The sequence below is a fragment of the Puma concolor genome, chromosome A1, assembly GCF_028749965.1.
Source record: "Puma concolor isolate L17-30 chromosome A1, mPumCon1.1.hap2, whole genome shotgun sequence".
NCBI lineage: Eukaryota > Metazoa > Chordata > Mammalia > Carnivora > Felidae > Puma > Puma concolor.
In genome coordinates this window covers 152091367-152115423 of record NC_141667.1, presented here as the reverse complement: position 1 = coordinate 152115423, position 24057 = coordinate 152091367, and the positions used below count along the sequence as shown (strand labels likewise).

Below are 24057 nucleotides of genomic sequence, written 5' to 3'. Positions count from 1 at the left end.
CACATAAGTTTTAGGAAATGTTTATCAGTTACATGTATGTTGTAGGTGGCAATAAAAGGCATTCTCACTGGGATCATGGTCAGGACTCTGAGTGCCACTGCCAGAGCTTACCTTGTATCAGCTCTGCATCCAGAGCTCAGGGCCAGGGCCAGGAGGATGCCCAGGAAATGCGTGACTACCAGGGGGCACCCAGCACACAGCACCCACTCTGTCAGGGACTGCCAGGGTTCTCAGGCCAGGCTTTCAGGCTGACAGCAAGCTCAAGCCCACCAAAGGTTCACAGCCCAACTCCAGAGATTAGCAGCAAGGGAACTGTAGCCTCAGATCCTCTCCACCTCCATGCCTGGCCTTTCTTTCACACCCAACCCTCCCAGCTGTCATCTTCCGGTCATCTGCTTTCCTTCCTTTAGCTGATCCATTTCCTCTTGCCCAACCAGCCCTTTCCCTCAGTCCCTATTCTCCCTTCTTTTTCCTCCTTCCTTTTTCCCTTCCTTTTCCTCCTTCCTCTAGCCATCACCTCTCCACCCCCTCCTCCTGTGCTAGGACACAAACACATACACACAGTTTTTCGGACAATTTAGCCTTTATTTTTGAAAATAATTCTGTAGCTTCAACTTTCTTCCATGAACCGAGGTCAGGCCAGAAGCAAAAACACACACATTGCTCTCCAACTTGCCATCCTCATCCTAATCTGAGCAGATAAGGATATGCCCCGGAGACAGCGGAGGGAGGCAGGAGCCATCCTGTCTTGGCTGTTCTACCTCACCCTGGGAAGGCCACCAGAAACCACAACCTTTAGGGAGGAGCCTGTGCACCAAACCCCAGGGGAAAAGGGACACAAGGAGCTAATCTCTCTTCCACAAAGCCAGCATGAAACCTCCTAGAGCAAAAGGGAAGGGATCAATTTTTAGAAAGGTCAGGATCCAGGAACAGAGTCTGTTTCTTTGAGGCAGGATGAGGGAGGTATGTCCCAGCACACCAAGGCTTTCCCCCTACCACCTTTCCCCCAACTTCTGCAGACAAACTGAGGAGACGTCTTGCTTTCCCCCTTCAACTTCTCATCTTAGAATCACAAATTGTTAAGCTGCAAGGAAAGAAGAGCAGAAAGGAGGTCAGGGATAAGGAAAAGAGTAGAAGAGAAATAAGAGTAGGTGGCAGTAAACCCTGAAAGCCTAACAGCTCCACCCAGACTCTGATGATGAAACCCCTTTGGTTAGTTTCATTTTGGCCACAGATAAGTCCCCTTTTCAAATAACCCAGCAACCCCTCAAATTGGGAGAAGGTAGGGGTGGGGAGCAGGTATAGGAGGTGAGCTCACACCCTGGCTGGAAGAGCCGGGACAGGGGAAAGAGAGCTGGTCAAGAGAACTAAAGTTGCTCACCTCTCCGCAGATGCTCTAGGAGAAAACCTGGAACATGGAAGTCTATGGCTCCAACATGCCCAAGTCTCTCCCCTACCACACAGTGGTTTCTTGCTTAATACTGCTCAACAGATCCCAGGAAGTTTCCCCTGATGTGACCCCCCACCTTGAGAATGGGAGAATAACCCTCACCTTATCCTCTGTGCTTCTGAATGCCACTCGAAAAAAGAAGAAAAAAAGAAAAAAAAAGATAAATGTACCCAAGAGAGACACACAGAGAGGGCGATGCAGCCCAAGGACACGGTCCCATCTCATCCCATGATATGGCAAGGAAGGAGCCCAGGAGGAACAGACAGGCACCGCTAATTCCAGCTAGGATCATAGCCATCCCAGGTCTGTGGGGGAGCCAGGTGGACACGGCGGCCCCGGAATAGGAAGCTGACAATGCCCCGGTAGCCGGCCCTGGGAACACCAGACTTGAGGTCATCCATGACGCCCAGGGCTTTGGCAAAGGCCTTGAAGCTGTCCCTGCCTGTGTACTGCACCCGCACCTCCCCCAGCTCGTTCTGCTCACTGGTCCTCACTTTCTCCACCTGCAGCAGGGGAGCCCCATAGACACGGGCAAGGAAATCTCGGTCATAGGTCTCCTGTCGCAGATATGAGAGATCCAGCTGGGTGAAGGGCACGAAGTGCTGGTTCAGCTTGATGAACTTGAGGTGCTGGTCAAAGAACTGCCCGTGGCTTACACCCTTGCGGCCAAAGGTCATCGTTCTGGAGATTTCAGGTCGCACACAGGCCCGGCCCTGCCGCTGCTCAGGCCTGCGCATCCAATCATCCCAGAAGGCCCTGGGCCACTTGGGCTCCAGCTCAGCCCAGAGCTCAGCCAACAGCAGCCAGCCCAGGCCAGGAAAGAAGTCTGTGCGGTAGAGCAGCTCTGGCTTGCTGGAGTCCACCATCTGCTCCTTGCCATTGTCATTCCAGGCAGACACACACCAAAGGGAGGGGTCGGCCTTCAGCAGCGGGTAGGTGGCCTGGAAGTACTCGAAGAAGTCTGGCGCCACCTCCAGGTCATCCTCCACCACCACAGCTGCTGAGAACTTGAACCTATGGAAGACCTGGCCCAGTGCCCAGCGGTAGTGCCGTGCAATCTTATAGTAGCCCTGGAACTTGCGGTGGTCTGGGGGCACCGCAATGTTGCTCAGGTCCGGCTGCCGGATATGCGTGACAGCACTGCCATAGGAGGCGATGACCTGGGCTGTCTCCTCGTGCCCGCAGTCCTGGCTGACGATTATGGGGAAGTGCTCAGCCGAGGGCCGGTAGTGCAGCAACTTGTCCAGGCAGCGCCGGACAGTGCTACGGTCACAGGCAATGACCAAGATGGGGATCACGGCTGGTGGTGAGGACACAGGCACACGCGGTGGGATGGGTGGGGCAGCAGTGGGCACCCTCCACCTCTGGCTCCACCGAGCATGATGCTCCCTGATCTGCTGCAGCAGCCCCCTCTGCCTTTCCAACTCCACCTGCGCGTCCTCGGCCAGGCGGATCACCTCGCGGGTGAGGCTGGCGGGATCATCATCCAGAGAACTGTCAGAGGGCAGCCTGCCAGGCGCTGGGCGTGTCCAGAAGAAAAGCAGCAGCAGGGCATTCCAGGCCACAAAGAGGATGGCGCCCCACAGCACAAGCCCTGCAGACTGCTTCTTCAGCATCCTGGCCCCCGAGGGGGTGGCAGGCAAGGGTGGGGCTCAAGGCTGCCCTTGGCTTGCCTAGTTCACTTCCACAGCTCTAGGGATGCTTTCTCTGGACCTCAGGATTAGGAAGCAGCCATGCACCTGAGAAGACAGAGAAAACCAATCTTCATCACAAAAGCATGGGGCTGTCCTAGGGGGAGGAATGCAGGATGGGAGAGGAGGGAGCCCAGGAGGTGGACTCCAGAGCTCTCTTAGAAAAGAACAGCCCATCTCCTAATCTGGGATGAATGGGGCAGGACAACATACTCTCCTCACTCCAAAAGGAGTCCATGTGTCCTCAGAAAAGCAATGTGGTTTGAAGGGAAAATAGAAAGTGATGTTGTAAAGGAGGAAGCAAGGGAACCCCACTTTCCCTTCCATACCTGACAGATTTCATTTCCATCTTCCATCCAGAGTTTAGGGGCAGGGGTGGAGGGGAGACCATCTGACTCTCATTCCTCAAATCAAACTGCTCAAAGATTATTGATTTAAAAACTCTAATATCATACCTCTGGGCTAAAATCAACACCCTACCTAAAAAGGAAGCACTAGAGACATTTCTACAAAGGTCAGGGGCAAACTAAGCTGCCCACCATGTATATGACTAACATTCTGCTAGAGGGATCAGCCAATGTGAATGGGCTACAGAAGAAAAAAGCAGAAGTGGAAAAAGAAACATGACTATCTCTATTTGTTGATACTGTAAGAATATGCCTGGAAAACTGTACAGAATTAATGATAAAACCACCCCAAACAACTGAAGAACTGAGCAAAGTAGCAGGATATAAACATTAACATGCAAAAATAGGCTTCAGATAAACAAAAAATAACTCGTTAGAAGAAACAATGGATGAGAAAATCCTATTTACCCTAGCCATGAAAATGATAAATTAAGAATAAACTTAAGAAATATTCAAAACCTACATGAACAAGATGATAGGTCCTGAAAGACACAAGAGGACTTAAAATCCCTTCTTCTTAGTTATGACACCTCAACATCATCAAAATCTGAATAAAAATCAATTTTCTGGGAGCTAGACAAAATGACACTAAAGTTCATGTGAAAAAAAAAACACATACAAGATCTAGAAAACTAATGAAAATGAGGCGTGAAAGAGGGACTAGCCCTACCAGCCATTAAAATACTACATATTACACAGCTTCTATAATTAAAACTATGTGAAAAATAAACTCAAAATGGATAAATGACCTGAATGTGAGACAGGAAACCATCAAAACCCTAGAGGAGAAAACAGGAAAAGACCTCTCTGACCTCAGCTGTACCATCCCCAAAGGCAAGAAAATTAAAAGCAAAAATGAACTGTTGGGACCTCATGAAGATAAAAACCTTCTGCACAACAAAGGAAACAATCAACAAAACTAAAAGGCAACCAACGGAATGGGAAAAGATATTTGCAAACGACATATCGGACAAAGGGCTAGTATCCAAAATCTATAACTCCACACCCGAAAAACAAATAACCCAGTGAAGAAATGGGCAGAAAACATGAATAGACACTTCTCTAAAGAAGACATTCGGAAGGCCAACAGGCACATGAAAAGATGCTCAACGTCGCTCCTCATCAGGGAAATACAAATCAAAACCACACTCAGATATCACCTCACGCCAGTCAGAGTGGCCAAAATGAACAAATCAGGAGACTATAGATGCTGGCAAGGATGTGGAGAAACAGGAACCCTCTTGCACTGTTGGTGGGAATGCAAACTGGTGTAGCCGCTCTGGAAAACAGTGTGGAGGTTCCTCAAAAAATTAAAAATAGACCTACCCTATGACCCAGCAGTAGCACTGCTAGGAATTTACCCAAGGGATACAGGAGTACTGATGCATAGGGGCACTTGTACCCCAATGTTTATAGCAGCACTCTCAACAATAGCCAAATTATGGAAAGAGCCTAAATGTTCATCAACTGATGGATAAAGAAATTGTGGTTTATATACACAATGGAGTACTATGTGGCAATGAGAAAGAATGAAATATGGCCCTTTGTAGCAACGTGGACGGAACTGGACAGTGTGATGCTCAGTGAAATAAGCCATACAGAGAAAGAGAGATACCATATGTTTTCACTCTTATGTGGATCCTGAGAAACTTAACAGGAACCCATGGGGGAGGGGAAGGAAAAAAAAAAAAAAAAGAGAGAGAGAGGTTAGAGTGGGAGAGAGCCAAAGCATAAGAGACTCTTAAAAACTGAGAACAGGGGCGCCTGGGTGGCTCAGTCGGTTAAGCGGCCGACTTGGGCTCAGGTCATGATCTCACAGTCTGTGAGTTCGAGCCCTGCGTCGGGCTCTGTGCTGCCAGCTCAGAGCCTGGAGCCTGTTTCGGATTCTGTGTCTCCCTCTCTCTGACCCTCCCCCATTCATGCTCTGTCTCTCTCTGTCTCAAAAATAAATAAACGTTAAAAAAAAAAAAAACTGAGGGCTGATGGGGGGTGGGAGGAAGGGGAGGGTGGGTGATGGGGTATTGAAGAGGACATCTTTTGGGATGAGCACTGGGTGTTGTATGGAAACCAATTTGACAATAAATTTCATATATTTAAAAATAAATAAATAAATAAAACTATGTGATACTAGTAGGTTAATAGGTTATCTAAAGGAATACAATTTAAATTACAGAAATAGACCCCAAAACATGTAGAAACCTAATATATGATACAGGTGATATTTAAAATTACTAGGGCAAAAAAATATCTTATTAAGAGTGTTATAACAATTATATAGCTATTTGGAAAAATAAAATTACATCTGTGCAAAAGAATAACTTCCAAGTGGATTAGAGATCTAAATATAAAAAATATAACTATACAAGTGCTAGAAGAAAATACGGGTCAATTCCTCTATAACCTGGGTAGGGAGAAAGGCTTTCTGATTCAAAATCTAGATGCAGTAATAAATAAAACATTTTTGCATGATAAAAACACATTAGCCAAGTCAAAAGACAAACTGGGGAAGAATATTTGCAATATACACACAAATATACAAATATACAAACAAAAAGCCAATACCCTAAGAGACAAAGAACTTTTACACTGAGGAGGTAAAAAGCCAAAACTCTGTCTTTAGACAAGGGCAACTCACAAAAAGATACTGAAATGGTCCTTACACATATGAAAAGATATTCAAACTCACTTATAACAGAAAAATGCAAATTATACTATATTAAGAATTTCTCACCTATCAGACACAAAAATTCAAACCCTTGTCCTTTTATTAAGACTGTCAACTGAAAGACACAAGTTCTTAGTTTTAATGATAATCAGTTATCAGGGGTTTTTATCTTTTATGGATCATGCCATTGGCATTGTATCTAAGAAATCTTTGCCCAAATCACAAATATCTTTCCTTGTTTTCTTTTTTAGGTTTTATAGTTTTAGGTTTTACATTTAGGTTCATTTTGAGTTAATTTTTGTATATAGTATGAGGTATGGAACTAATGTCCTTTCAGAGCATTCTGGCAGTTTGTTAAAATGCTAAACAGAAGATAACCATACCACCAAGTCCACTCTTAGGTATATAGTCAAGAGAAATAAAAACATATGTCCATACAAAAATTATCTGGAATGTTTATGCAGCTTTATTCATAATCGCCAAAAACTGGGAGAAACCCAAAGACACATCAACAGAGGAATATGGATAAACAAATTGTGGTTTACCTGCAAAATGGAATAATATATAGTAATAAAAAGGAATAAACTACTGATACACACAACACATGGATTAATCTCAAAATAACTGTGATATGTGAATGGCCAAAAAAGAGCACATATACTGATTCCACTTATATAAATCTCCAGAAAATATAAAATAATCTATAGTAGCAAAAAGCCGATCGATGGTTGCCTAGGCATGGAGACAATGAGGACAGTGAGCTGAGGTATCACAAAGGAGCAAGAGGAAACTTTGCGGGTATGGATGCAATTTATTCTATGTCAATTATACCTCAATAAAACTTTTTCTTTAAAAAAAAAAGGCAGGGGCGCCTGGGTGGCGCAGTCGGTTAAGCGTCCGACTTCAGCCAGGTCACGATCTCGCGGTCCGTGAGTTCGAGCCCCGCGTCAGGCTCTGGGCTGATGGCTCAGAGCCTGGAACCTGTTTCAGATTCTGTGTCTCCCTCTCTCTCTGCCCCTCCCCCGTTCATGCTCTGTCTCTCTCTGTCCCAAAAAAAATAAATAAACGTTGAAAAAAAAATTAAAAAAGAAAAAGGCAATATTGGGTTAAATGACAAAATTGGAATATAGACAATGAAAGTATCAGTGTTGATCAACTGAGAGCCATACTGTGGTTATGGAAAATAATATCCCAATTCTTAGGTAAATGAGACTGAAGTAATTAGGAGAGCCAAGAAAGCAACTTCTCAAATGGTTCAGAACACAAATATCCTGTATAGAGAGAGAGAGAGAGAGATCAAATGCATCAAAATGCTAATAGGTGAATCTGAGTAAAGGGATTAAAAGTGCCCTTATACCATTTTAATTATTGCACCTTTTTTGTAAGTTTGAATTTATTTCCAAATAAAGTTTCTTGAAATCGATATGGGGACATGGCCCAAAGTTCTGACTAGCTTTGTCCAATATAGCCCAAGTTAGGCACATCAGTAGGGGCAACTAAAACAATCCCTTTGTCCTGAACTCCCTAATCATTCAATGACATGCATCACACACCTGCTGTCTGCCAGGCTCTGGGAAGGGACTGGGACACACATCTTACAAGAAAAAGGCATGGTCCTACCAACCCTCTCACTCTATCAGAACCCACTATTTGGAAGAATCTACCACACCCTCCAATTCCCAGGTAGCTGCCATAACAATCCACACAACTCTTCCCCTGGCCTTCCCACTTCTGGTCTATACCCTTCACATCCTCAAGCTTCAGGTATGTTCCCTCTTGTGCCCTGCTGCTCTGCCAGCTACCCCTTGCCTCACAGCCACCAAAAAATCTGGGCTTCTCTGCTAGTTACCCTTTGCCTCACAGCCACCAAAATCTCAGATTCCAGATCTCATCTCTGTACTTCTGGGCTCTTGAGCAGGCAGATCCAGGTTAAAGGACTAAAGTATTGATCCTGAAGGGTCTCTAAAGGAACCTAGATTCTGTCTCCCTTCTGGGGGGACTACCCCAGTCCCTGCCAGCACCACCACCACATGTTGTCCTCTGAGAAACCATCTACCCCACAACTCCATAGCACCAGTCTCCTCAGAAAACTCAGGTCCATTTCCGTTTTACTGTATCATTAAATTCCCATGTTGTCAGTGCTCATATACAAATCAAGGTTTCCTAGAAGAAGAGAGAGACAACAGATTTCCAGTTTCTTCCTTGCTGCCACAATGTGGTCCATGTTGGAACTTTCCCTCCAATCTTACGGCCAGGATTCCCTATCCCCCAAATAGGGAGGTATTTCTCCTGCCTCCTAACTGACTGGGCAGGAAAAGTCTTTAGATAAAGGGATGGAGGAAAGAAAAGAGACTGAATTCTATCATCTGAAATGTTACCTCAAGGCTGGAGGAGCAGAACCATCTCTGACTTATCCATGAGCCACCTCAGACCAGCAAGCTCTCAGACTGGTGGCAAAACCCCAAGGGACACCATCCTCACAACCCTGCAGATGACAAGTAAAAGCCTTCACTCTTCTCCAGACATTGGGAATTAGGTGGCCCACATCCACTTCCAGAGGCCTCTGCTCACCTATCCTTCTAAGCCATGCAGATCAAAGCAATTTTCTCAGTCCCTCAGAGGACTGGATTCTTAGCAAATCTGTAAACATTAAGAGTAGCTGGATAGCCCACAGGAAACCGCTGTTCCAGTCCAGTCCAGGCCTCTACCTTAGCCCTCAGGACTTAGTTCGCCAGACTATGACCATTTTTCCTAAATTGTAAAACAGAACTTGTTCCTCTTTCCATAAGAGAACACAATACCCCTATTCCCAGGCTCCACTGCTTCTCTACACAAACTTACCCAGAGTCCCAGAGCAGTTTCCTACTGCTTCTCCACATACTCTCCAGGACAGGATCCTCTGCTCTATATGGAAGTTAATGAATGGTGTGTGCATACACAAGCACATGCACTCCCCAGCAGCTGGCTGTGACTGAGGGGTGATAAAGCACCAAGGGCCAGCCCAGCCTGTAGCCAGCAAGCCCACACACTCATCCAGAAAGTGCTGCTCTCAGTCCTACCATCAGGAGTAACAAGGGCAAGCCAAACAGCTCAGGGCAATGTGTGGTACCACCCCATGTTTTTTCACATCTCTAAAACTCAATCTTCTCACCTCTAATATGGAAATAATAATAATAATAAGATAGAAATCAATCACTGGGTTGCCGTAAGGATTGGGTGAGATAATCTGCATCAAGTATTTAGAACAGTGCCCAGTTGTGATATAAATGCTAACCACTTATTCCTCTGTTCCCTCTCTAGCTGGCTGGCTCTCTTTGCTCCACTGTACTACATCCTTCTGGGCTACAAACACATAAGCCTGCCTCAGGGCCTTTGCACGTACCTGTATGACTGGTCTGATCTTCCCTCTCTCCTTCACTTGGTGTACTCTGACTCATGTCTCTGCCAGGGAAGGTATCAGACAATATGAAGTCTATCTCCCCTTCACAAACACTGACATCAGTGCAATCTCTTGCTCAAGATCTATAAAGTTCCCTCAGCTACAAGCTATTCAGGATGGGACCAGCTCCCCCACTGCAGCCAAGCAGCTGTGCTAGGATCTTGGACCATCAAGAGATTTGCCGATGACTAAAAAGTGACTTCTGTGTGGATGTCACTCACCCACAATTCCTTAACTGCCATTCCCAAGCCCAAAAAGCACCAAAAAATTGAGTTTTCTACACTCATTTGGCAGTAAAACCTTTGGTGAAATCTGATGTGATCTAATGTAAGACTATTTATGGCATTTATTTATCTCATTTAGTGAGACTATTTATACATTTTGCCACAGAAACCAAAATGTTGGATTATGGTGTGCTGTTCCACATTTTATACTACATCATAAACGTACTAGATCATCTTTTTAAAATCCAAAAAAATCCTGAATTCTGAAACATATCCAGACCAAGCATGTTAGAATTATGAAAATGTAAGAGACAGCTATTCATTCACTGCCATAGTTCCATTTCAAGCCCACAAACCTTTAAATTGAACCCTCTTTCCTTATGAAATACTGTTTTAAGCCTGAACTCTTGATACAGTTTCTCAGATAGTTTACCTATCGCTAATCTCACGTCCCTCTAAGCAACCTTCCCAAAAGCAACAGAGCATCCTTCTTAAAGTGCGCACCTCATCACAACACTAACCTGCCTTAAAAACCATCAGAAGCTACCACTGCCCACAGAATAAAACTCAAATTCATTATGACACGCAAGGCCTTCACAGAAAATTAACTCAAACATCGTTTTTTCAACCTCACCTCCAATCCCTAACCCTATGAACCCCACACTCTGGCTTCAGCAAGCTACTTACTTCCCCCAAAGAGTATACTTGTATGCGCTGCAGTCTTTGCTCCAGCTGTTCTTCATCTTAAGGCATTACCTCTGGCCCCAGTGCAAGCACTCAACACATCCATAACATCCCAGGCAGAGCCAGCCAGGCCTTCCCACGACTACACTCACACCACACTCTCCCCACACCTCCTGTTTCTCCCCTCCACACTGTAACAAAATCTGTGGTTGTGCTTACATGCCTCTCACCTTACTCCTTAGGAAAAAGTCTCTGTGACCTCTAAGCCTATTACAACTCTTGGCACATGTATGAAGTTCAAGTGGCTAGATGGGGGACTGCTTGCATTGTTAGCTAGATCAGCGAGAAAGAAGACCAAACCAGCAGCACAAGACTGAAGGATTACATTTTCCAAAGATGATCACCACATACCCCATCCCACATGCTTTTCTTACAAAGATGTAATGCCATTCCTCCCACTAGAGGTGGGGGAGATGGGGTCTATGTTCCCTCTCTTTGATCTGTGACTATGGAGGAAGTAACCATACATGATTTGCAAAACTAGTCCATGAAAGGCAATAGTTTCCACCTGTTGCTCCTGAGATGCCTGCTGTTTGAATGCAGCCACAATGGTTAGAGGAAGCCCAAGCCACATGGACAGGACACCTATAGGTATTCCAGCTCACAACCCAAACTAAGGTTCTAGTAGACAGCAAGCATCTGAAAGGTTTGATCCCAGCCCTGGCCACATCTGACTTCAACTGCATAAAAGACCATGACCAAGAACCACATAGCTAAGATAGGAATAAAATGATTCTGTTGTTTTAAGCCTTAATATTTTGATGTAATTTGAGATACAGCAAAAAGTATCTGAAATAATGAGTAAAAGAGAATCTAAGTAGCTTTGATAAGCACAGCCAAGTGTTCTTCCTGTCCTCTGTGCTCACGCCCCAAGTCCAAGTTGAGGCCTGCCTCAACTCATATTCCTTTCCTTATTAGAAGCTATTGTTGAATAAAAACATTTAATGGCTTAAATCAATAGCAATCATTTATTCTCTCTCATAGTTCCAACAGGTCAGGAATTTGGACAGTGAAGCACAGAGGAGATGACCTGTCTCTACTCCATGATGTCTGGGACCTCAGCTGGAAGATTCAAAAAGCTGGGGCCTGGCTTAAAGGCTTATTCTGTCACATGTCTGCAGGTTGATGTTAGCATGGTTAACTGAAGTGCTGGCTGCAACACATCCACGTGGCCTCTTCACGTGGCCTGGGTTTCCTCTGAACTCGATGGCTGGGTTCCAAAGATGAGTGTTCCAAGAAAGAGAGTAAACCAGGTGAGACTATATCCTTTTCATGATCCAGCCTTGGATCACTTCTGCCTACTCATAGGTCAGAGGAATCATGACTGCCTCCCCATACTCAAAGGGAAAAAACCACAGATCCCACTACTGGTGGGTGAGAACAAAGTCCAATTGTAACAACAAGTGGAATGGGATATTGATGGGGTGACTATTTTGGGACAAAACAATCTGCCACACCTTCCTTTTCTAAAATAGAACAATAGTCCTTTTAACCCTGACCCAAGTTCCTGAGGTTCTGTTATTAATGACATTTGCCTGCAAGGCACAGAAATCAAAATTAGTTTTGATTTGCTAGAATTTTTACACTCTTTAACCAAGTGACACAGCTGATCCACACTACCAAGTACAAAGACATCTGCACTGTGGTGCAAGATGAGTGAGCATTTTGGGTGTATAAAACCCTCAGCCAAAACCCTCAGGAGGCTATAAGCAGATCCCACCAATCCCTATGGGTCTCAATTTCTTCCTCTGAAGGACTGCCTAGAAACTGTGAGATCCCTAACACTCTGATTCCATGGTATTACCTCTGTAGCTAGTCCTCCATCTGTGGCAAAAATATTTCTTAAACAGCAGAACACCAGACAGTCAACTTCTCTTTGTGAGCAATAATGGAGAAGTCATACTTAGATTAAAAAAAGTATGCAAGTTGAAGGAATGTTGACAGGCTTTCCCTTCTATCTTTATCTTGCTTAGTATGTTAAAAAGCACTGCCTAAAAAACCCAAAGGATAGAATACACCACAGATAATGGAGACCAAACTGAATTGCATTATGAGCCCTCTGCTAGACTCCTGCATCATGTATAAGGCTCCATAATTTCACAAGAAATGAAAAGAAGTCAGAGAAGATACACTAAGTAATTCAAGAACTTACAGAATAAGACCTAGGAGGAAGGGATGCGGGTTATTCATCCTGAAAAAGAAAACGCTAAAAGAAGTATGATGTTGGTGTAGCAAAAAGCATGATGGCCTGGGAAACCAGGTAACCTTGGGCAGGTCACTTGACCCACTTGTTCCTTGGTTCCCATAATTTGAACAGGGATAGAGTTGATTTGGCTCTTCTCCACGTTCCCTGGTTTCTAATGATGAAAAGGACAGCAACAATCTCCTCAATGTCCCAAACAAGAAATTAGTTTAACCTGTCACATAGGCCATTGAGGTTAAACATAACTACAATACTAACTCTGAGAGAAGGACACAGAAGCAGGAATCCAGGAGAGCGCAATGGTCTCCAATAATGGGGTCAGACAGGGGTGATTCACAATGAGAGGCAGACTCGGGATGTAAGCATCTAAGAGAAAAGGCTCCGTGGTCTGAAAACTATTACAAACGACAGAAAATAAAGCTGCATCTCTCATTCGGGGACGACCTAAAGCAAAGAGTAATTAAACAGGCCACAGGATCAAGGGTTAACCAAGGTGGAGCCTCACCCTGGGGCTCACTGTTCAGTACAAACACAGATCAGCTGGCCACACAGCCCCTCTGCTCCACAGTTTATAAGATTGGGGGGGAGGGGGGAAGGCCTGCACGTCTCAGGAGGCCCCAACTCCACACACGTGAGCTAACAGGAGGAAAAAGTTTTCTTTCCAGTTTACGTATTTTCACATTGTGTCAATTCTTCCTGGAGGCTGAAGAGAAAGAACCCTAGTGGAAGGGACGCTGGGTGGGGATTGGGGAAAGGCCACCTCCCATTGCCGCTCCCCAAACCCTCTGCAGCAATCCCACCCCCTCTGGCCGTGCACCCACGTACGCCCTAAGGCCGAGTTTCACAACCGCTTCCCTCCCGGTGGAGCCTGCCCGCCCTCCTTCCAACAGCTGGAGGCCCGGATTCCGAGAGCGGAACGCGGAGTTCGACTTCCCGGCTAGAGAGGGGTGCGCGACCGAAACCCGGGGCGGGCCGGGCCAAGTCCTCTCTGAGGCTCCCGGGCACCAGGGCTGTCGGGGGACACGAAGTGCTCGGAGAGGAGCAGCTTCTCAAGCCGGGACCTGAACTCCTGGAGCGCCCTCTCCACTCCCGCGGGGCCTCCTTCAGTTGGACCTCCATGCCCTCCCTGGGACAAGCCTCAGAGCGGACAGACGCCGACGTTTCAGGCCCCTACTCACCAGGTCCTCCCAACTTCCCGGCCCTGAACCTGGACCGCCCCGGGGCGCGGGGAACAATCCCGGTGCCCCGGCGCGTTCCAGGCGCTCGCGCGGGTGCCGGCGCCGGCGCCTTCCTCCGGGCCGGCCCTTCCTACACGAACCGGACCCGCCCGCCGGGCGAGCAACGTGGCCCTTCCCCGGTAAGGGCGGGACGGGGAGGGCCGAGGGGCGGGACCGGCTGCCCTCACTCGCCAGGGGCCCCTTTTTCCCGGGCCCGCCTCCTCCCTCCGCCCGACTCTTAGCAATCACCCTGGATTTCCTCAGAACTTGATGGCTGAGCATCCCAAGTTTTCCGAGGTTCTGAACTTCAGGAGGCGCTGTGTTGGCATCTGTTACCACAGAGACCTTCCCTTCTCCCAATCGCAATCCCACGGGTCCCCACTCACACCTTCGGACCCCTCCAGTGGAGACGTCTGGAGTCTTCCCCTTCGCAGCCCCAGAGCTTGGAGCCTCATGGAATTGAAGGGGAAAGCCCTGGCTGAGGTAAGGCCAGGCAGCCGGGAGGGTGCATTCACCAAATCCAAGGCCAAGCGTCTGGGGCCAGCTCTCAGCAACCTGCTCAACGCTAGCTTCCGGGAAGGAGGAGTTGGGGGCAATAGGTCACAGGGTGGAGGGCTATGAGAACAAAAACCAGGGTGCCAAAAAGGAAGCCAGAGAGGAAACACCTGCTGCCAAAAGCAGAAGAGGGCCAGCTGTTGTTTCTTTTCTTTTTTTCTTTTTTAAATACTTCCATTTTGTTGTTTTTTTCCTTTCGAGGTGGGGAATGAGAGCTGTTAGTTCTAAGTACAAGAGCAGAGACAGACTTGTCCCTGGGGTAAGAACCATCAGACCTAAGGAGTAAAGGACTTAATCACAGGATTTTGTGGTAGCCCTGTGAAAGGGGGTGAGGGAGCACCCTGGAAGAGCCTTGATGTCTGTATCTGACCCTGGGAAGTGAGGGTGGAGAACTTAGAACTACTGGCTACTCAAGCACATGACTTTTCTGAAAAGGACTGAGTCCAGGGCCAGCCCTACCATGTGACCAGGACACACTCTGCAGGCAACAGGCCCTCCCCCCAACCACTTCCCTCCTGTGTTCCAGAGCACATAGCAGGCAGAAACTTAGCAGTGTGTAGTTACTGACTGATTTTGCTCACTAACTTGTTTCTACATGAAACCAGGAATTACCAGGGTTCTAGAGAAACAAAAAGGCAGGGCATGCCCAAAAGGCACCCCATGCCTGGGGCTGAGGAAATAAACCAACTGCACAGAGGCCTCCTCATGAAGGACCCTCCTAGAAGCTCTGAAGAGTATACATTAATCATTCTATTCTTCAGATCAGGAGTGTGAATATCAAGGGTAAGTGACAACCAGCTGACAGTTGCAAGACCTAGTGAGGAGCATGGCCATGTTTTAAACCCAGGCATCCCTGCCTCCATAGCTGGCACTCATTCCTTCCTATCATGCTCCCTTGCTCTGAGATGGCTGTGTGTCCAACAACACAAGTGCACAGTGGGGCAGGAGGGAAGTCCTGGTAGAAGCAATTGGAGACTAGCCTGAAGGAGCAAAGTGAGAAAAGAGCTGACACCTCAGAGGCTGGACATGCGTGCATATACACGCGCGCGCGCACGTGTGTGTGTGTGTGTGTGTGTGTGTGTGTGTGTGTCTAAGGTTTCCAGCTGAGCTGATTTCATGGACCATGGTAGGAAATGCAAGCCCACGCTCATGTGCCAGCCAGCAGCCATGGTCTCTGCACTTCTGCCCTCTCTTTGTTTTCCTCATGAAGGGAGTTGGGGGATATGGAAGGCCTACACACTCACACTCCATGTCAAAGTAAGAAGGAAAAGGATAATTCCTAAAACTGTAGAAAGTTGGGAAACACTGGTTTGCAGATCCAAGATATCAGGAGCTAAAATCACCCTCCAGGACAAAGGGACACAGTGGGATGCTGAAAGGTAGGGCAGACCAACCAGCCCACGAGATGTCACATTCCCACCTCTAACAATAATCCTTCTCTATCTAAGGCAGTTCAATGGGGAAAAGAATGGGGGACTGTTTGTGCACCATAACTCACACCCAATGACTACTGTCCTTTGTTGAAATTCCAAGGCTCACAGGAAGATCTTAGGGTAGAAATTCCCCAACTGCAAAAGAACTGTCCCAAGCAGAAAGAGCCTGGTTAGTGAATTGGGATGGGCTGAATTCTTGGATGGAAACAAGAGAAAACATTTGGTATGAGAGGCAAGAAGCCAGGGTGGTAAGTGCCAAGTTGACCTGGGAAAAAAGGCCCAGGCTTTTGATGGACATTTCATGAGGAGGTACTATGGACGAGATAAAGGGCAGAAATAAGGAGATAGGTGCCTGGATTCTGGGAATGAAACTGGGATCCGAATATCTGAAAATGGAAGAAATCTGAAGATCTGGTCACAAGATAAGAGAAAATTAGAAGGGAAAATACTGTATCCTGCCCACCCCTACTACCTCCAAAAGAGGACTGGAGAGATAAAGAGAAGGAAGTGAAAATTATTCCAACTTCCCTCCCAGAAACTATACCTAAAATATCCTGAAACTTTTTACAATTTGGAAAGAATTCATGCTCTGAACTTAAGACAGATCTTTGCTGGAAACCATCAGAAGAAGTAAAATCAAAGTTTTAAATCAGTGTTGTTTCTGTTTTTCCCTCTCCCCTTCTCACAACATTCCCACTCCCCATGAAGACCTAGAAACACAGCTCATCAAGATCAATGACCAGTCAGCAATGTCTGTGAAATGGAACTTTTGGTTAGCTCTATGCAATTCCTTTTGGAAGACAGAATGGTATAAATAAATTCAGTTAAAACACACACACAACTTTTAGTTAAGTCTATCATTAAGTCTTAAGGTCCTGGCTAAGTGGCCTGAGCATCCTGGTAACCCTATGAGAAGGCCAATGGCTGTCTCATGACAGGATCAGGCAGAGCACAGGACTAGTGCTTTCAGTGGAAATGACGGGAGAGGAATTCTGGCTCAGTCTAGGGAGGAAATATGTCTTATCAGAGAGGCTGTCTGAAAGGGCACTGAATTCCCCTCCCTGAAGGTTTACAGCAGAATCCAGATGGCCCTTGACAGGTCAGATGCTGTAAAAGCAGCACAGAACTGGGCAGGGGATTACAGGGTCTGCCTCTCCACACTTAGGCAAACCCTTTGTGCTCAGGACTTCTGCAGCTTCCCCTTACATACCAAACTGGGGAAATAATCCCTGCTCTCTCTTCCTCACAACAATGTGGTGATGGAAAACTGACACAATAGCCTGGACATTTCACATAACATCACTACAAACACAGCACAACTCTGTGGTACTTTAAGTGTTTCGAAGCACAGGCCTTTCAGGTAAGAAGAGGGCTGCAGACGCATCCTGGGGCCACATACCCCTTGCAAAGACTGGCATCAGGAATTTGCTGGGCCAAGTTGAACGTGGTGACATGCCACCCTGAAATCCAGACCTTCTAAAGTAGAAGCTCGGCCTGAAAGGGGCTGCCCCAGAGAAGGAACAGCTCACTACTGGGGGAAGGCAGGCAAGAAAGAAAGGACAGGAAAAAAGAAACTAACTCATAAATACAGGATTTTCAGCTTGCAAATGAACCTAGTTATTGCCTCTAGCCCCCAATGAATGTGAGGTTCAGGTGGTTACACAGCCAGTAAGAGGCAAAGAGATGCTAGAAGCCAAGCTTCCTCCCCCACAACCAGGCCATTATACCCCACTATCTATCAAAATTCCCAACACATCTCCTTTCTGTTTGTTGTCGCTGTGAAAAGCAGGTATCTGGCATAGAAAAACTGGAGTTCAAGATAGGAAAGGGAAGGAGGTAAGAAGGTAATTATGAACAGGTTTGCTTTAAGTGGGAACGGAGCCTGCAAAAATATAAAGGGCTAAGAGATAACAGTCTGAAAAAACTGTCATCTAAACGAACAGGAGAGGGGTACCTGAGTGGCTCAATCAGTTAAGTGGCCACTCTTGTTCACCACTCAGGTCATGATCTCACAGTTCATGGGATTGAACCCTACATCAGGGTTCCATGCTGACAGTGTAGAGCCTGCTTGGGATTCTCTTTCTCCCTCTCTCTCTGTCCCTCCCCTGCTGATGCTCTCTCTCTCACACACACAATAAATAAACTTTAAAGAAAATAATAAAGTGGGAAACAACACCTTCTTTAAAAAAAAAAAAGAGCAAGAGAGAATACCAGGATATGGCAAAGGAAGAAAAGGCCAGTACTTACTCCAAGAAATGGAGCTCAGTCTCCTAAATACACACTTGGCCCTTAGACTTATCTTTCCTCCACCCCTCTTTAATCTGCTACCTCAAAGAGGCACACTTGTCGTAAGTGTGGAGAACCCTGAGGGCCAGAATCCCTCAATCACCTTTGCCACTTGATGATTCAGGTACTGTTTAAGAGCAACGGGATGAGACAAATTCAGGGTAGGCTTTTACCAGTACACTAATTCAATAAAAGAGCAGAATTCCTAATTCAGAGGTTTTTTTGTATATAACAATTATGCAAGCATTATCAAGCAATGTCAATGGTACTATTTCATAAGTACATGGCCCTGGATACTTTCCAAAATTTATCATTTCGTTTGCTCCCTGTAATAACCTGTGAGGGACCTGTAAAGTTACTTATCTGCATCTTGCAGGTGAACAGAACACTGGCAGAGCTTAAACCAACATATCTAGGGTTGCACACTAAGAAAGCAAGAGCTAGAACAAAAATCCAACTGATCTCAAACCTGTGTTCTGTCCCTGTTATCTGCATGAGATTTCATGGTCTAAACACCTTATAGGGGGAGAAGGAAGAAAGACAACTTAGGAAGTTATCTAGACCATTTTCTACCCTCCCCCTCAAAGGTAATTCTATTCAATTAGTTCCCCAAAACACAGCAGCCTGCTTCTGCCTGGGTAATCCGTTCTAGTCTTATTTAGCCCTAAATGTGTTGACTCAGTGTTCAAAAGACTCTTATAGATAATCTAACCAAGCCTCTCTTCAGAAGCTGAAATTATTTTCATGTTCTCCTGGGCCTAACTTCACAATTGCCATTGCCTACAACCCCTTACAAGATACTCCTTCTGCCTGGGTAAAGAGAGGCTGGGAACAGCCTCTCTAAGAGAGTGAAAGAGAGGTGAAGCTTCCTCTGTACCCATCAGAGTAAGGGTTCTCATCAGGCACTTCATAAATGGCACCATCCCCAGACTTGCCCCACTCAACATTTTCTGCACAAAAGCAGTAAGACACCAAGTGGGAAGTGAGACAAGAACCTTACCTTTCTTCTCTTCTCTCAGCTGCTCCCCTGGAGATCATCAAACCCCCTTCCAGTACTCCATTTCAAAAACTTCAAATCCCAAATCAGATACACCAAACAAAGTGCAGCTTCTCTCCTGTTATCCAGGTCCAAAGTCCATGGCTGAGTGGACTCTGAGGGGGAGGAGTCTGGGGGGGAAGGGGTATGTCCAGGCCCCTCCCCCCCCAATGCAGGGTTCAGCGTCCCTCCCAGGGGTCTGTTACATTCCTTCATTCAGCTGGCTTATTAAGCTCAGAGTCTGGTGTTGGGCAGATCCCAGGTTCTATCCCATCTCTTGCTCAGGGAAGGGAAGTCATCCACTGTGAGGACTGGCCTTTCTGTCTTCTGCTGGGGTTCATGAGAAGAAACAGGCCATAGAACCAGCATGGCCAGAAGGCTGATTTCAGTGTTAACCTGTGGAATATTTAAACATTGTGACACTCTCTAATCTATTATATGCCCAAATGGATTCCTAAGACTTCTTAACTATTCTTTTACTCTGCTCTATCATCAAAATACCAAAAGCACTAACAATGCATGTAGATGGTCTTCTAAGAAATATAGAAAAGAACATCCTCCTCCCATCTCCTTCTTGTCTTGTTATTACCATACACTAATCTCCTACATCTCCCAAGCTTCTTAGAGTGTTCAGTGTTTTCATCGTCCAGCTCTCCCTGAATGAACTAAATCCATTCCAGACCTAGATGCTGGCACCTTCCCCATGCATTCTTTGCTCTTTTCCCTTCACCCTCGCCTCCCCTCTGCATCCAAAACTGTGCCAGGGATGGAATTCCCAATCTCAGTCAAACTCCTTCCCGAGGCCACTGAGAGCACTCTGCTGGAACAGAGGCCTGAGTCCTGCCAGCAATAGCTGCACAGTGTTCTAATTTTGCAGTCCGGAAGCCCACCCGCGTCGCCCCCTCTCTTCTAAGTTTATTCTAAACACACACACACACGCGCGCTCACTCACACACACACACACACACCGGTCGCCCCCTCCCTTCTAAATTTATTACTAAACACACACACACACACACACACACACACACACACACACACACACACACACACACACACACACACACACACACACACACACACACACCCTTCCTTCCTGTAGGGGCGTGGCGTTCACATGAACCCCCCCGCCCCCAAAATTTAACTCCTCCCACCCTCCTCCTCGGAACCCAGTGCTCCGCATTCAATGAGGAAGGGAGTGACACAGCGACCCTCTCTAGACTCTGACACCCACCTCTCTGCCGCCCGGACGACCCTCGCCCAATCTGCGCTAAGTTGTTACCTGGATCCCTCCCGCCCGGTCTTAGCAGGAAGCCTCGGCCCTCCCGAGAGCAGAGTCCAGGCCCCAGGTTAGGTCCCGAAAGCTGGCCCAGGCCCCACCCCCTCGACCCCCGGCGGCCAGGCCCTCCCCTCGCGCTCCTTTCCCCCCCTCCCACCATCCGCCGCAGCCACTTCCGCCCGTCCTCCGGAAGTGAGCGAGAGGCAACTGCCACCTCCCCACATCCCGCCTTGTTCTTCCACCACACCCCCCTCTTGCTCCCGCCTATCACCACCGCCACCACGGGAGCGCGGGATGTTGGTCTGCAGGGTTTGAAGCTGTTCTGCAGTCACTGTGAATAGGACCGAGTCCGGAAGAGAACAGAGATGGGGGCCAAAGTAGCTGCCCTACAAGAAGGGGCGGGGCAGAGAGTCCGGCGAAGGGATGGGGCGCACGTCACTTCGAGCTTTGTGGTAAGAAGAGCGCATGCGTCACGACGCCTCGGCCTGTCGCGAGAGTAGAAGCCGGTGGGCCTGGCGGGGTAGGACTTGGGCAGGAAGGGGGTGGGGCAGCTTGGCCCTGGTGCCCTCCTGAGGTCGCCTAGCAACAGCCTGCTTGACCTATCTGCTGGCAAAGGCCAAGGCAGCGCCCCTCTCCGGTCGTCCGTCCTCCCGGTGAGAAACAATTGAGGAAGCACTGAAGCCAGTATTAACCGTTCCAGTGCTGACAGCTCTGTGGCAGTACCAAAGAAGTTTTATTTTGTTCATCGCTTACTTATCCTCGCTACTTCTCTCGCCTAGGTAGGACCTTTCATTGCGTCAAGGGAAAGAAAAGGGTAAGAATACTCTAAAATGAGTGCCCCGCGCCTTCACTACACCCTCCACGCACAGTGTGCGAAGCACTTTACATGGTTTACCACCCCTTGCACAGCAGACAGGTCAGCCTGAGGTTGCACGACTTAGGATGTGGTAGAGACTGGACTCCCAGGCTGTAACACTACCCAGTACTGCCGCTATCACGTTCCACCGGAGACCTCTCCCCGAAGAAACATTTCCACTCCTGCGATGGACTGCCAAGTTCCAAAATTGCCCTGGTAGCTTCTTTTCTAAATATATTGACCTGACTTGCTCTTGAGTTCAACTTAAATCCAAGAGTAATTTTTGGAGTTCATATGTCATCCCCTTAATGACATGTTCTAGAATCTTGCCAGGACTATGAACGAATTGGCAGCCTGTTTTCCCCTCATTTTTGAAAACACTAACCTAAGCTTCAGTCTTCTGGCATATCTTATGAGATGCTATGTTTTATAAGAAGGAATATATATATATATATTTGGTCTTTATTTCATTCCTGGCTCAAAGTTCCTAAAACCCTTGGAATTTCCTAAGTGGTAAGAGCACTAGAAGCATCTTTTGTTCTAATATTTGGCCCACTGACCGTGGTCCTGACACAGGGCTTGTGAAACTTGAAATTTCCTGGGTGATGGGAAAGTCCTTTGTTCAAAAGAAGCCACTCTGGGTGGGCTCCTAGACAGCTCCTAGATGAGGGTTGGTTACTAGAGAGACAAGACATGATTCTGTGGAGATGGAAAAAGGGCTGAAAATGGGGTTCATGATTGATCACGTGTAAGTGATGAAACTTCCATAGAACTCCCAATAGTCAGGTTCCAAGAGCTTCCAGGTTGGTAAACACATCCATGTACTGGGAGACTGATGCACCCCAACTCCACTGGACAGAAGCTCCTGTAATTGGCACCCTCCCACACCCCACCCCATATATCTCTTCATCTGGATGTTCATCTGCATCCTTCATTATATTGGTGAATGTAAATAAGTGTTTTCCTGAGTTTTGTAAGCTGCTCTAGCAAGTAATTGAATCCAAGGGGAAGAGATCCTGGGAACCTCCGATTTGTAGCTAAGACAGAAGTTGTGGGAAACTTGGGGACCTGCTACTTGTGATTAGTATCTACAGTGTGGTCAGTCTCATGGGACTGATCCTTTAACCTGTGGGATCTGATGTAGCCGGCTGGTATCACAGAAGATTGCTTGGTGGGGGTGGGGAGGGGGAAACCCACTCATTTGGTGTCAGAAGTATCAGAAGTGAAGGGTTCTTTATGAGAAGGAAAGAAGACACATGAAAGAAAAGTCTGACTTGTTTGACTCTAAGCTGAATCCAAGAGGAGCTTTAGCTAATTTTTGGAGTTCATACGCCATCCGTTTAGTGACATATTCTAGAATATTGCCAGGACTGTGGATAGATTTGCAGCCTCGGGTTTTTCCCCCTTTTTGAAAACTGGAACCTAGGCTCCAGTCTTCTGGCTTAGCTTCTATTCCTGTGATTTCTGCAGATTCCCAGCTGTAATAAATTTGCATATTTTCAGTACTGGGAATGTAATAATTGCTGGGTCAGGAGTCTTGAAATGATTTATTGGGAAAGATGTCATCATACTATTAGAAACATTCTCTTTTTTTAACAATGTTTTAAATTTTCTTTATTTTGAGAGGTAGAGAGCAAGCAGGGGTGGGGCAGAGAGAGAGAGGGAGAGAGAGAATCCCAAGCAGGCTCCATGCTGTCAGTAGAGACTCTGATGTGGGGCTGGATCCCATGAACTGTGATATCATGACCTGAGTGGAGACCAAGAGCCAGACGCTTAACCGACTGAGTAACTTAGAAATGTTCTGAAAACAAAATTTATATTGCTACTACATGCAAACGTAATAGGTCCACAAATAAGTTCTTTCCCCAATTTCAAACCTACTCCATCCAGCTGTCTTTCTCATCTGAATTAATGGCAACTGCACTTCATTTACTCAGGCCCAAAGCTCAAGAGCCATCCTCATACCTCTGTCACATCCTCTACCCAATCAGATTTTGTTGGCTGTACATTCAAACTATACCTAGTGTCCAACACCTCATCATCTCCACAGCAACCTCCATCCCTCACCTGATCAACCAGGTCTCTCTGCCATACTCCCTGACCCCCAGTAATCTAATCTCCATACAACAGCCAAAGGGATCCTGGCATTTCTCCACTCAAAACCATACAGTGTCTCCCCAGTTCACTTGGAATAAAAAGCCTGAATCCTTGGCCTACAGAGCCAAACACCAACTAACTGCTGATTACCTCTGACCTGCTCTCCCTTTGCTTACTTACTCTGACTCAGGCCCACTGCCTTCATTGCTTTTCCTTGAACCCATTTCAGGTTCTTCGCACTGGCTGTCCCCTTTGCTTATAAAGCTCTTCTAGATATTTCAGATATTTGCTTAATTCACTTCCTTACCTTTTTCAAACTTTTTCTCCAATGTCACCTCAGTGAGGCCTTCTCTGACCAACCCATTTAACCCTCCTCCTCACTCACAGCAGTGCCAGTTTCTCTTACTCTGCTCAAGTTTTTCCATAGCACTCACTTATCAACTAACATATTTATTATGTTTACTACTTCTTGCCT

General features: G+C 46.7%; 1 protein-coding gene across 8 annotated transcripts; it reads right to left on the bottom strand.

The window, feature by feature from the left end:
* Positions 1-564: 564 nt before the first annotated feature.
* Positions 565-20976, bottom strand: MGAT1 (alpha-1,3-mannosyl-glycoprotein 2-beta-N-acetylglucosaminyltransferase). 8 transcript variants are annotated; one of them, XR_015251238.1, is made up of 4 exons: positions 20633-20782; positions 19315-19746; positions 1553-3189; positions 565-1084 (listed from the first exon to the last, which is right to left on the bottom strand). XR_015251238.1 is itself a non-coding variant. In XM_086706861.1 (4 exons), exon 4 carries the CDS (start codon positions 3064-3066, stop codon positions 1723-1725), a length of 1344 nt encoding a protein of 447 aa, XP_086562987.1. In that variant the 5' UTR covers positions 3067-3189; positions 8592-8698; positions 19315-19746; positions 20633-20782; the 3' UTR covers positions 565-1722. The 8 variants fall into 8 exon arrangements, 7 of the variants coding, with proteins under 7 accessions (XP_086562987.1, XP_086562973.1, XP_086562979.1 ...); XM_086706861.1 differs by adding an exon at positions 8592-8698 and having other exon boundaries at positions 565-3189; XM_086706847.1 differs by lacking the exon at positions 20633-20782 and adding an exon at positions 20901-20976 and having other exon boundaries at positions 565-3189.
* Between the last annotated feature and the right edge of the window lie 3081 nt (positions 20977-24057).